General features: G+C 44.6%; 1 protein-coding gene across 3 annotated transcripts in view; it reads right to left on the bottom strand.

The window, feature by feature from the left end:
• Nucleotides 1-5997: 5997 nt before the first annotated feature.
• Lrrc8c (leucine rich repeat containing 8 VRAC subunit C) overlaps nucleotides 5998-14318 on the bottom strand; it is an 82852-nt gene continuing 74531 nt past the window's right edge. For all 3 annotated transcript variants that reach the window (XM_052735618.1, XM_052735619.1, XM_052735620.1), the window contains one exon: nucleotides 5998-12429. In XM_052735618.1, coding sequence (XP_052591578.1) covers nucleotides 10156-12429 — 2274 coding nt within the window. In that variant the 3' untranslated portion in view covers nucleotides 5998-10155. The remainder of the gene's footprint in view (nucleotides 12430-14318) is intronic.

The following is a 14318-nucleotide window of genomic DNA, read 5'->3' as shown; positions in this document are numbered from 1 at the left end:
AGGCGAAAGCCCTCACACGGAGGCTGGACAAGGCAACCCAACAGGAAGAGGAGTCCCGAGAGCAGGCAAAGAGCCAGAGACACACCCGTTCCCACAGTTAGGAGTCCCACAAGAACACCAAGCGACAGCCGCAGTATAGACGCAGAGGACCAGGTGCAGACCCATGTGGGCCCCATGGTTGCTGCTCCAGACCCTGTGAGCCCATGTGAGCCCTGCTCAGTTGATTCTGTGATCTGTTCTCCAGATGTCCTTGACCCTCTGGCTCCTACAATCTTTCTCCCCCTTCTTCTCCAGGGTTCCCCTTCTTTAGCGGGGGTTCCCCATCTCTGAGGGGAGAGACCTGATGGAGACCTCCAATTTAGACTCTTTCTCTCCGTGATGTTAAATTCCCATTTCTGCCTCCCAGTTTGTGTTCCTTCACTGTGGAGGCTCTAAGACACTCACTGAGGATGGACTTTGATGAGAGAACCTCATCCAGGCCTCTTGATTGAGTGAGCGGTAGTGATTTATTTATTACTTATTTCATGGAGCCTACCTGGTAGAGCCCCAATGGTGAGTGCTGCTCACTTAAGGCTTGGTTCTGTACTCCTTGGACTTCTGATGGAGAAATAGGACAGGGTTCTAAAATCACCCCAGTGAAGCTGAGTGGCCCAAATCACAATGCAAATCTAAACCATTAGAAGAAATTTAAATATATTAAATCCCTTAAAGATAAATATCTCAGGTTGTTCCATAGGCTCCAGCCTGTTCATTCATATACACTTACTCCCTTAAGCACCTACAGAGTATGGGATATATTTTTGTATGTTTTTCTTTCTCCCTGTGCACACTGAAAACACATAGGATTCTAAAGCGTTTTTAGGAGAGAATACAAGCTATGCTTGGTAACGGTCCCCACAGTGTGGTCAGTGCTACAGAAAATGATGTCATAAAGCTTTTAGAGTTACTTTTAAACTATTTTGTTTTTGAGACAAGGTTTTGCTACATAGCTCAGGTTGGTCTCAAACTTGGGATCTTCCTGCCTCCATTTTCTGAGTGCTGAGTTTAGAGGTATGAACCATCGTGCTCAGCTTTTAAATTTCAAATTTTTATTTTATTTGTTTATTGGACTTTCATTTTTGATACGGGATCTTGATCAGATCTGCAACTGAAAGAACCAGTAGTCCCTAGAACTTTCTGAGTTAGATTATGCAATAATATCATCTAGCTGGTTTGCTCTAGTTGAGACTTTTTTTTAAAAAACATTAGCATTTGAACTAAACTGCAAATTCTAAATTTTGGACAGCACATTAAATAGTAGGAGGTCACCTGTTAAGCAAGTGGCAGCGTCATTTTCACGGCCCCACATCAAAGTTTATGTGGTTAAATCGGTATTTAACTCCTCTGCTGGTGTTTGTGTGTACAATCTGATCCTTTACATGTTACTTAAACATTTATGCAGGTAAATGTTCAGGCGGAGTTGTTGTGACTGAAACCTAATATCTGGTTTGCATTTTTACAGTATGAACTCACAGACCCAAAGACTGCCAACATCCTGTCTGTTTCTTGATGCATAAAACAGTGAGGTCCGCCGGGCGGTGGTGGCGCACGCCTTTAATCCCAGCACTCGGGAGGCAGAGCCAGGCGGATCTCTGTGAGTTCGAGGCCAGCCTGGGCTACCAAGTGAGTTCCAGGAAAAGGCGCAAAGCTACACAGAGAAACCCTGTCTCGAAAAACCAAAAAAAAAAAAAAAAAAAAAAAAAAAAAAAAAAAAAAAAAAAAAAAAAAAAAACAGTGAGGTCCATCACCAGGCTGAGGCTGCTGTTGAGACTCAGAGTGTGACTACCAGGAACGCTTCCGAGTCACACTAGAGCAGAGGACCTGGAGAGAGCGGATAAAAGCAGCCTTCTGATTCTGAACTAGCAGATTTCCTGATACACACATTGACAGAAAAGCCCCATGATGTGGCAGTTTAAAGAGTACTGCTCACGACTTTTCAGGTATTTCTGGGGACTGACTGCCCTATAAAGGATTTTTCATAAAGAAGTCGAAGTTACAAAGAAGTCACACCAGTCACTTCTCTCACGGCTGTGATAAAGCTCGCAATAGGAACGACTCAGGGAAGGAGGGGTTTTTTTAGAGTCATTGTTCCAGGGAGTGCAGTTGGTCACGGTGGGGGAGGCACAGGCGGAATGCCTGCTGCTTTGAGTCCACAGTCATGGAGCAGAAGAGAGACACAGGTGCTAGCCCTCAGCTCACTTTCTCCCTCTTATTCAGGTTGGATCTCCAGCCCATAGAATGGTACTGCCAATCTTTTTTTTTTTTTTTTTTTTGGTTTTTCGAGACAGGGTTTCTCTGTGTAGCTTTGCGCCTTTCCTGAATCTCGCGCCGTAGACCAGGCTGGCCTCGAACTCACAGAGATCCGCCTGGCTCTGCCTCCCGAGTGCTGGGATTAAAGGCGTGCGCCACCACCGCCCGGCTTTTTTTTTAAATTAAGATCATTTTACTCTTTTAAAAAAAATATTTTAATATTTATTTATTACATATACAGTGTTCTGCCTCCATGTATGCCTGCACACCAGCTCTCATTATAGATGGTTGTGAGCCTCCATGTGATTGCTGGGAATTGAACTCAGCACCTCTGGAAGAGGAGTCAGTGCTCTGAACCTCTGAGCCATCTCTCCAGCCCCTGGTATTGTCAATCTTTAGGATGAGTCTTTCCACTGCAATTCACCTCACCTTGAAAACCTCACAGTCATGCACTGGAATTGTTTCCATGATGACCCTAAACGCCACCAAACTGACATCAAGATCATCGAAGAAACACAGCTTGGGCAAACTCAGCTGCACAAACACAATCCGCCACTCTTTCCTAAACTTTTCACCACTTCTGTCTCAACAAATTAATTAGTCTCAAAGTTAACCCTTGGGTTACTTCAACCTAAGAATGCTGTCTGAAGCCAAGCAGTGTCGCTGAGAATGTGACCTCAATAGTCACCCCACACAGTCTGTGTGAACTCACAACTCCAAGAACCCTCACAGCTTATAAGGAAGGAAATGCTGTGAGTTTCTGGTCATACGGAATCACTTCTTGGAAACTGATGTTTTAAATTGTAACTGTGGGTTAAATATAGAGTATGAAATGTGCATGTGTGTCTCTTTTCTCAAGATCTATATACCTGAAATTTGCAATAAGGTCCAAACTGTAGTGGAACATTTAACTAGGCAAAGATGTGTTACATTTGTTTATGTTGTGAAGTATTACTTTAACTGTGTAAAGATGTGTTACATTTGTTTATGCTGCATTTGTTTAATTATGAAAAGATGTGTTCCTGATTCACCTTGTCTGCCTAAGGCACCTGATTGGTCTAATAAAAAGCTGAATGGCCAATAGCTGGTGGACAGAGAGAATAAGGAAGAGGAGAAATCTAGGGAAGAAGAATGAGGTGGAGGAGGAAGAAAGAGAAGGTCACACTTACGGCCAGAAGCCAGGCAGCCACCTGCAGGAAAGAAAGATAGAAAGAAAGAAAGAAAGAAAGGAAGGAAGGAAGGAAGGAAGGAAGGAAGGAAGGAAGGAAGGAAGGAAGGTAAAAAGCCCAGAGGCAAAATGTAGATAAAGAGAAACAGATTAAAATAAGAGCTAAGGCTAAGCATTCAAAGAACATAATAAGTTTCTGTGTCATGATTTGGGAGCTGGTTGGTGGCCCCAAAAGAAAAAGCTTGGTACACCAAACATTTATTTTTAAATGTACTTGCTTATTTAATTTTGAGACAGGGTCTTGCTATGAAGCCAAACCTGGCCTTGAAATCATAATCTCCGTCTCAGTTTTTTAAGTCAGATCACACATGTGAACCATGATGTCTGGCTTCAAACACAGTAATAGTGTCTGTCTGGGTGTAAGTTGACTTGTGATAAAATTAATTCTATAAGGAATGAAAAAAAAGAGAGAGAGACAGCCCATGTGTTACTTGCTTTCGGACTTTCCTAGTAGAAGAATCTTTGCATCAATTGCAATGGGCCACTTGGTATAGACGTTTAATAGTACTGTTGCTTACTTTGTATAATTTATATAAAATATTAAAGCTCAGAAAACACTCATTTATGTCATGGCTGGTCATGCAGGTGCTTATTTGTACATTGCTGGGTTCAAACAGGTTTATAAATTTACATTTACTTATTTCCATTCCATGCTGCAGTCTAGGCTGGACTGGAGTTTGTTTAGATAGCCTAGGATAGCCTTAAACTGGAAGCAAGCTTCCTCAGCATATTGAGTGCTGGGATGACAAGCCTGAGTCATTATATCTGGCCTTTTAAATATTTTCAAGTGTGAAATCCAGACTGCAGTCTGCACTCCTGGAGTTACATGCAAAAAATAGATGTGACTAGCAAACGTGCTTTACTTTTTATGTAGGACAACACTCGCACTGCGTAACCCTGGAACTACCCCATGGCGGTTGTTTGCATGAGACGTTTCCTATAAGTCTCGGGCACTTGCATGTTTGATTCCCAGTTGGTGGCTACTTGAGGAGGATTAGAGATGTGGCCTTATTGGAGGAAGTATGTCCCTGGGGAGGGCTTTGAGGTTTCACAAGACTTCACCATTCCTCTCTGCTTCCTGTTTGCAGCTAAGGACTTCCACTGCCCCTCAAGCCGGCATGCTGGTGGCTTGCTACCATGCTTCCCTGCCATGGTGTTTTCTTACCCTCCGGAGCCCTAAGGCAAGTAACTGTTCCTTCTGTAAGTTGCCTTGGTTATGGTGTTTTATCACAGCGACAGAAAAGTGACTAAGACACATCCCTGCCAAGTCTCAAATGAACTTTGGTGACTCTCCCCTGCACATTTACTTTTCCTCTCAAACGAAATGCTGGCGATGAGTAGTTTCTGTGGGATAATGCTTTTGTACACTGGTCTGATAAAATGCTGATTGGCCAGTAGCCAGGCAGGAGGTATAGGCGAGATCAGCAGACAAGGAGAATTCTGGGAAGAGGAAGGCTGAGTCAAGAGATGCCATCCTGCCATCCAGGGAACAGCATGTAATAACATATAGGTAAAGCCACGGAACACGTGGCAACAAATAGATGAACAGAAATGGGCTGAATTGAAGTGCAAGAACTAGTCAGTGGATGGCCTGAGCTAGTGGCCGAGCAGTTTTAATTAATATAAGCCTCTGTGTGTTTACTTGGGTTTGAGTGGCTGTGGACCAGGCGGGACACAGGAAAACTTCAGCTACAAATAGTAACTAACCTCATTGCTTGCTGAGCCTCAGCTTATCTCAATACTCTTATTGAAGAAAGGACTGGAAGGTGGAACAGTGGAGAGCAGTGGCTAGTGGGGTCTCTTCTGCTGTGTGCACTGCTCTGAAGCCACGATCTACGGAATCTGGGGCGTCAGCTTTTGTCTCTAAAGCTTGCTAATGCTCTCAGAGTTGCTTCTGTTTCTGAAACACAACTCACTCAGCCCCTCCCATCACCCTCCCCACCATTCCTCATCACAACCATCCTTCCCCAGACATGACTACCAGCAACACAATTCTTCCCAGAAAGTATGGGTGACGGCAGCTTAGCTATGGGAGTTATCAACACTAGCCATGGGTTTCTTACGCCTATGCAACAGTATGTAGAATTGTCCATGTAGCGGGCTTCTGTAAATGTGCGTTTAATTAGAGAATGCCTCTCTGGCTGTGCGGGACCACTCTTATTCCTCTAAGTAACTATCAGTGTATTTACTGAAGGCTGAGCTGGGTAGCCATTGTACAATCTGATTTGGCAACTGTACAAAAATTGTACTCCAGATTATACATTAAAGCACTAATTACACAAATGGAACTCCAGGGACACCTTGGGTAGATGCAGTACAGTGAATTAAGGAAGGAAACAATTATTCACAATTATAGAAACTAGCTCTCACGGTAAGAGGGAGCCTATTTCCTGCAGCCCAGAGAACCTTGGTAATGGTTTAAGAACACAAGATAAGCATGATTTCTAAAAAAACAAGTAAGTAAAGGACGGACCGCCAAATTAAGTTACAAAAACGACTTTATTTTTGTTCCTATATACTACATAGCCAAATAACATTAAGACGTTTCCTTTCATGAACATGTATTATGACAAATCAGCTCTCAGTCCTTTTCTCGACAGTCCAAGAAGTTTGCCAGCGCTCGACAGTCTGAATGCACGGGAACATTGTAAACAAATGCAAAACACTGAGCAAGCACATAAGGCGTGGAGTGTCAACCCCAAAGAGTACATGGAGGGAGGACGGAGACGCAAACAAATGCATTAGGAGCCATTCAGGTCAGGGGTGAACACCTGCAATCCAGTGCCCGGGAAGGTGAGGCACGAGGTTCTCAAGTTCAAGGTCAGCCTGGGCTACAAAGCAAGGCCCTGGCTCAGACACCAAACCAAACCCTAAATACATAGTGGCTGCTATTTGGCCAATAAGTTAAGCTGTACATGTTATATATCCCTCTGATTAAAAAATAATTCCTCGGGGGCAGAGGGAGACTCTCTTCTCTCTCCCTTAAACATGAAGATGCCATCTTATTAGTGGGTGACTTTGGGAAAGGGGAATGGGGGACGGATACTTGTTTGGAAGGCTGATACCAAATTATTAGAAGGTCGGGAGTTAAATCGGAAAACTCACGGTGGCTCTAGTTAAGACTGTCTGAGTTTTCTTACTTTGTCTCTAAACAGACATGATGCAAACATCACGCAGACCGTTCCAGAAAGTCTCCTCCTGGCCACCGTGCCCTTTTGCTCACTTGAGTGTGACCCTGTTCTTGGGATTCTGGCCCAATGTAAACTATTCAGCACCATCTCATTCAGGAGTCACAGGATAACAGTAATGTAGTCTTATGCTCCGAGAAGCTGAAATGACATCCACATTTATGTTATTTGCAAGAGTAATGCTAACGGATTTTGTATCTGTGAGCCATTAATGTTACTGTTGAAATGCCAATACTGTTGATCGGGCATTTGGTATGAAATTGGATTAGAGAGTGAGATAAATTGAAACCATAAACTAGCATACTGTAAAAAACTGGACTTCTTTTGTTCCAAGAAACCCAAAAAAGGAATCCAAGTTGTCTCAGACCCTTCCGAAGCAGGACCTACAATCAAAATGAACAGAGTCTGTGGGGCAGGAACATTTCCCAAGCTGCCTGGAAAAGCAGGCCTGCTTGCTGCTCAAGACGCCATGGGGATTGTCAGATTTCATTATAACAGCAAGGAAGAGACGGGTGGGCAACATGAAGAACCTACATGTGTAGACACCGGATTTTATCTCATCAAGAATTTTGATATCCAAAACCAGACCAAATCCTGTAACAAGAAAACACAATACTCTCCTGAAGTGTTACCTTCTTGGGTGTGTTTGTGATGGAGAACAATTACATTAGTGTGTGGATTTGTGTAGGTGCTCATGCCATAGCACCTCTGTGGAGGCCGCCAGAGCACAACTTATGGGAGTTGGGTCTCTCCCCCCACTGTGTGGATCCTGGGAGTCAAACTCAGGTCCTTAGTCTGGGTGGCAAACGCCTTTTACCCACAAAGCCATCCTGCCAGTCCCTTAGGTGGGGCTCTGTTAGGACCTTCCAACCGGACAACCACCAGACAGCTGTTTGTTCTGCACTCCGTTTCTGGACTTCATTGCCCACCTTGAGCTTGACGCTGCCCCTGGAGTTAAGAATACAGATGGCACATTTGTGATGGGCACAGCAGTTTGCTGTGAATCAGAGGTTGGACAAAGAGCTGGCTGGTCCTCCTCAGGAAGAGCACTTGGAAAACACAGAGTGATGGACGAGGCAAACAGCCTCTGTGCACTGAGTTGGATCGAAGAACATTAGAAAAGTCAGCAGCTCAGGTACCTGAGTTTTCCATTGGAAGGCTAAATAGTGACCGAATGCATCTTACTCAAGAATGTGAACAAAAGCTTACTGTATTAAAAAGGATAAGAATCAGAAATTTTAAAGTCTTCAAAGTTAGGTTTGAGGCTTTGGAAGTTTTATAAAATCTAATAGAAAGATCTATGAATATTTTACTCTTGGTTAAAACATAAAGTCACAGAATTGTACTGATTTATTGGATGTTATTTACAACTTAGGTTGGGACTCAGCCTGCAGAATCATTACGAAAATAAATCAAATTATTTTGGAAGCTTGATAAAATTGAATTATTGGTGACTTAGTTATGAACTCACATGGGATTTTCAGTTAATGCCACATAGAGACTTCAGCATAAATATGGTATTTAACCTGAATAGATCCCCTTTGAAGGGTGATGCTGAAAATTACTATAAATTTTAACAATCAAGACAGTGCATTTGCTGACTTGGTTTACCTTTCCACAACAGGTTACTCATGCTCAATAACAGACAGTCTGCCCATACATTCCTTCTTTAAGACAGAGCTATTTCTGAATGTGATACATCACTTATACTCAGGACCTCCATATACTAAAATTGAATATTTCTTCATATAAGAAGTATAGCCATAACAGTAAAAAAAAAAAGTTTCATGACTGAAACTTTAAAGGGAAAACAGAAGCTCTTGCTCAACATGGCTGGCCCGTCACACAGATCTGTCCTTCATTCCTCATCCGCTCAAAATAATGAGCATCACCCAGTTGTTTGTTTTGTAGTGCCAGGTGACTAAGCTCAGCTTTGGGGCATGCTGCTGGACCAACTCTTCATCACTGAGCTACACCCCTTCAGCTCTGTCTTAAGTCAGATGAGGGCGATGTGTCTGCCCAGTGCCCCCCAGAGCTGCCTTCTGCATGTCAGAAAACAGGGCTGGCCAAGGTCACGGGGGCGAGGAAACCTTCTTCAAACAGGCCGTCCTTCCTACTCTCAGGGTTGAATTAAGGTGTTTCCTTACACTCAGTGAACCGTGGAGCACAAGTCCCCACACTAGGCTGGATTTTAGGAAGACATAGGTAAGGGAAAGCTCTGCCAGCCACCAGGCAGGAATTATTGCTGAGTGACAACACTCACAGGTGAGTCACACATCTGGGAAGTGAAAGGACCGACTTTAGTGAGAAGCGATTTTAAGCAGAGAGCTGAGGAGATCCCATGCTTGCGTCCCTAGCATCTGCATCAAGGGCAGGCTTACGGAAAGTGGATGACTATACATACGTATGTGCTGGGCTGTTCTGTTCGGCAGGCAGAACATGGCTGCACAGGGCCCAGGGAAGGGGCGGGGCCTGTGTGGAATAGCTTTTTAACAGAGTGCCTTAGCAGCAAGATTGTTTACCATCTGATGCATCCACATATCAAGACATCAAAAATGATTAAATTACTCAAAACAGGCTTCTAATTCTATGATTTAAAATTTAATTATCTGCCAGAATTTTAAAATGAATCTAATTTCCCAAAGGTTGCTCACCAGTACCACATGGCAATACTGAGGTGGACTGGGGTTGGGGGAGGGTTGTACTTAATTTTTACTGACAAATTTTAGGAGGTTGGTGAAAATACAAATCAGTTAAACAGCAAATGATAAATGAACACGGGGCTGGTGACCACTGGGGATTGCTTTCTTCACCCATCTGAAAAGCCCCTCTGAGGCTAACTGAAAATGTTGTTCAGGAAATAATATAATTGATAGTGTTGGAAGAGGGAGAATTTTCAAGACAATGCTCTGTGACAATGCACTTATGTGAACTACGGAGTGGAAAGCTGGCCAATGGGGAAGGCCACTGATATGAGGACAACCGGCCCAGACTCCTTGGTACACATGATGACGGTACTAACAGAGACCTGGACAAGTAGGAACAAGGTAAAAATGGTGTTGGCAAAGTTACCTTAACCCATTTAAAATATGCCAAAATGCACACGAGCTACATTCCTTTCCTTTCACAAGAATGAACTTAAGTAAAAAAACAAAACCCAAAGCCAGAAGGAACTACCCATTCCTGTTGGTAGGAAATAACAAGATGCATTAGCTTCCAGGACAAATAAAACTTAAAAATATTAACATTGAAAAAATACAATCAAATTTTTATTAAAAAATACATACTCCTTACTCAATCTTTGTGTACATTTTGTCTTGTGTGAAAAACAAAAAAACTAAAAAAAAAAAAAAAAACCAAAAATAATATAGGAAAGGCATTAGGATGACCTAACTCTTTATACTGTATTTGGTAGAAGCGTATTTCAGTCACGTTTTGATGAGAAATCAGCTACTCTGCTTTCATTTGCTCCCGGACATCTGAGGGCAGGGTCTCAAACAGAGCCTCTTCCACAACTAACCCAGCTCGCTTCAGAGCCCGGCAGTCTCCCAGCTCAGGAGGGAGGACTTCAAAGTGATTGCCTTTGATGTCTAGGTAGGAAAGAAATAGTAAATTTCCAATTTTTGGTGACAGTACGGAGAGGCTGTTTTTCCCAATCTTCAAAGTTTTAAGTTTCTTGCAAAAGTAGAGTTCGTCTGGAAGGCTCTCGACTTTGTTACAAGTGATGGAAAAATAGTGTAAACTCTGCAGAACTCCGATTTCGGGCGGGATGAAGCGAATGTCGTTGCAGGATAAATCCAGGTATCGGATTTTGTTGCATAGGAAGAGGTGGGAGGGTAACACCTCTACCTTATTGTGGCTGAAGTACAGTCGCTCCAGGCTGGTCAGTTTCTTGATGTGCTCTGGGATGTACGTGATGCTGTTGTACCACAGCTTGAGCACGGTGAGCTTTCTCAAGTGCTGGAAGCTCACGATTTCTTCTATTGACTTCAGGTTGTTTTCCTTCAGGTCCAGTTCCTGGAGGCTGAGGAGGCTGAACACGGCGTGGGGAATGCGCTCCAGGTCACAGTGCACCAGCTCCAGCTCTGTCAGGTTGACCAGCTTCTTCAGGTTGTTCAGCATCACCAGCTTGGTGCCGTCATTGTGGATGCACATCTTCTGGAGGTGACTGGACACGTCCGCCACGGCCTGAGGGATTTTGGAGACGTTGCTCTTGAGGGAGAGGATTTTAAGGCTTTTGAGATCCCGCAGAGACTCCAGGGTGACATTTTTGGAGATGTCGTGACTCAGAGAACCAACCAGGTAGAGCTCTTCCAGATTTCGGAGGCCGTACATCCAGGGGGGCAGCTCCCTCATGTCATCAAACTTGACGCTCAGGACTTTGAGGTTTTCCTTCAGGAAAGAGAGCGCTGCGCTGTGGATTTTGACAGAGCACTGGTGCAGGGAAAGCTCCTGGAGGTTGTCTAGCTGGGCGATGGTGGCGGGTATCATGACGTTCTTAATGATCTCCAGCTTCAGAGACTGCAGCTCTGTGATCTCAAACACGGTGTCTGGAAGGCCGGACAGCATGATCAGAGGCAGCTCCAGGCGGTTGTGGGCGTTCATCTGCAGCTTCTGCCTCAGTTTGTCGGGGGTCCACTCATTATTTAAATTGAGCTGCTTTAATTTGTTCTCGCTGACTTCAGACAGGAACACTGCAAACCTCTTGGAATAGAGAGGGTCATATTGGTCTATCATGTGGAGCATAAAGGCAAAGTCATTCTTCACATCCGGAATGTCATCGATTCCAGTTTCCTGCCGGACGTACTCGAAAGAATATTCCTTCAGAGAACGGTAGAAGAGCCAGTACAAGGTATAAAGGCACGTCAAGCCATAGATGCTCACGAAGCACAGGTAACAGAAGGATAGTTTAGAGAACAAATGAGCCATGGTGTGGTTGCAAGAAAAGTTTTTATAGCCCGTCATGTCCTGGATGTCCACGTTACAGTCCACTGTAAACTGGACTTTGGAAACCAGAGCGCTGTTATACGCAATGATGATTAGGAACTTGATAACCTTAAGCACGGTCTGCCGGACGTACATGGCGTACAGGATGTCACCTTCCTCCACGTGCAGCCTGAACTTCTTCACCTTCTCAAACAAGGCCTTCGCCTGCTCCCCTTCCTTTTTGTCCAGAGCTCCTGCCGTGGATTTGTCAACCACAAACTTCTCAGGAATTGACTTGAGAGACTGGGCGTTGACCAGATTGCCTTCAGGACCGGACTGGATGGTGTTGGGCCTGTTCATGTTGTTCTTCCTGTTATCTTTCTCTTCCGAGTCCTCCCCAGACACTTCGGAGAGCGCCCGTGTAGTCCACGGGGAGTCAAAGCACTTCCCCAGGATGGAGACGAAATGTTCTATCTTGGAACTGGAACCAGGGAATTTGAACCAAAAGTTGCTGCAGAGCATGAAGACCAGGGTGTGGATGAGCACAAGGTACGGGAAGTACTTGGCATACCAGTGGAGGGCTCGCTCGTAACATATCTGGTTGATGAAACTGTACTGTTGAAGGTCCAGGTCTGTCTTCAGTCCTTTCATCTCCACCGTGGCGGGGTTGGTGGGAGAGGGCTTAGGTGGAGGCAGTGGCGTGGTACTGATAACTGCCTGAGAGACATTGGAAAGGGAAGAGTGGTTCTGATCAGGCTGCACTCTTTTCGGAAGGCAGATGATCCTGTCTTGCATGACCTGAAATACAGAAATAATAGTTTCAAATTATATTACCCAAAGAGCTTTTGTAATGTCATTAGCGCAAGGAAAGTAGCAATAACATCCAATAAATGTCCATTTCCTCTGCCTGGAGAACATAACATTTGATTCCAGCACCACCAAGATTTTATTCTTAGCCCATGTTATGGAAAAATGAAATATCTGATTTTGTTCACCACATCAAAGATTGACACAAAGCAGTGGCATTGCTAGGGCATGGAACAAGTCAGGGCAACGTGAGTATTTAGGGACTCTTCAGTATTTTTAACCTTTGTATTTCTTCTATCACTGCGGCCTGGGAGAACCTTGCCTTGAACTGGATGGCTCTCACTGCCGTATTCGTTTGTGTATGGGACGTGCAAATGTTGGAAAGAGGAAATATGGAAACAGTTCCTGGTGTTCTTGTTTACTGCCTTCTTCCCACCCACACCATGCACCACACGCATGAGATTAGCATAACTGGCTGTGACGTACGGAAGCTTCCCCACGTTCTTTAGAGATCAGAGAGAGCATGAACAGTGCTCAATAGCGACCCATTCGTGCGGTAATTTGCTGCCTTGGAGAACAATCCTGAGCCCCTCTGCAGCTCTGCCAGGGCTCTGTTGAGAAGCCTATGGAGTCAGAACGTGGAGCAGCTCCTAGGGGAGCAACACAGAAGAGACGGGGCGGGGGGGGGGATGTCTGGGATGAGGCGGGGAACTCCTGAAAGCACCTTAGAGACACCACCCTCACCAAGAGGCTCAGGAACTTGGAACAATTTGGACAATGAGCAACAGTTCAGAGGACGAATAACAACCCAAGAGCACAGAGTAATGACGTATGGAGTGAACAATGCAGGGACAGTTGGTTTGGGGCTGGTGAGATAGATGGTGGATAAAGACACTGGTGTCTGGAGTTTGAGCCCGGGGACCTGCAAGGTGGAAGGAGAGAACTGACCTCCACACAGGCACCCACGAAAAAGTAAATGTAAACAGGAAGAAAACAGAACAAGTCTGTCTGTATCTTTAAAGGCTAGAAACCTGATTACAGAGGGAGAAGCTGAAGGCGTTTCGAAGCGGACCCTGGCGGCATAGTCCGTGATTACAAGAGGGTGACAGGGCACTGGAGCCCACCAGACAGACGCGCAAAGCTGACAACCAGCCGAGGACACGAGGCTTCGTAAAGCACGAGGTGCCCAGTGTTCGTCCACCTGCTAAGAGGCATCCAGGGCCCCCGCCAGCCCTTCTAGGTGTGGCCACTATCAATGTGGGCATGAAGCACGCCTCTCCTAGGGACGAGGATGAGGAGGATGATGGTGACAGCAGCACATGTATGTTGTGCTCAACACGCAACTCTCCCTATTCCAGTATCACGGGATTAATTCTGAATTGTCACTTTTACATTTCATTTAACGGGTATCATGTTGTCCAGGCTGGCTTCAAACATCCCATGTAGCTGGGGTCGACCCTGAATGCCTACTCTTCTTGTTTCTACCTCACAAGTGCTAGGATTCCAGGTGTGTGTCACTGTGCCTGGTTTAACTGTCACCTTAATCTCATAAGGCAGTATGCTTGTGATTCCCATTTTATAGTTCAAGAGACCAAGGCATTAAGTGACTTAAGTGATGTCATATAGCCTACATCCTGTCCTTATTTTACATAACTGATAGGTTTGAAAATAAATGTCTTTCTTTCTTTAATCATTTTTAAAAACATTTCTTTAAAGCTATGGTTAAAATTTTTTCACATATATATGTGCATGCGTCTGTGTGCACGTGTGTATGTGCGCACATGTGTGTGTGTGTGTGTGTGTGTGTGTGTGTGTGTGTGTGTGTGTGTGTGCATGTCACATGTGTTTCAATGCAACAGAGGCCAGGGAAGGGCGTCACA

The sequence above is a fragment of the Peromyscus californicus genome, unplaced genomic scaffold (assembly GCF_007827085.1).
Source record: "Peromyscus californicus insignis strain IS unplaced genomic scaffold, ASM782708v3 Scaffold_13__1_contigs__length_99412109, whole genome shotgun sequence".
NCBI classification, from domain to species: domain Eukaryota; kingdom Metazoa; phylum Chordata; class Mammalia; order Rodentia; family Cricetidae; genus Peromyscus; species Peromyscus californicus.
Note: the sequence above shows the minus strand (reverse complement) of the source record. Positions and strands in the feature narration are given on the sequence as shown.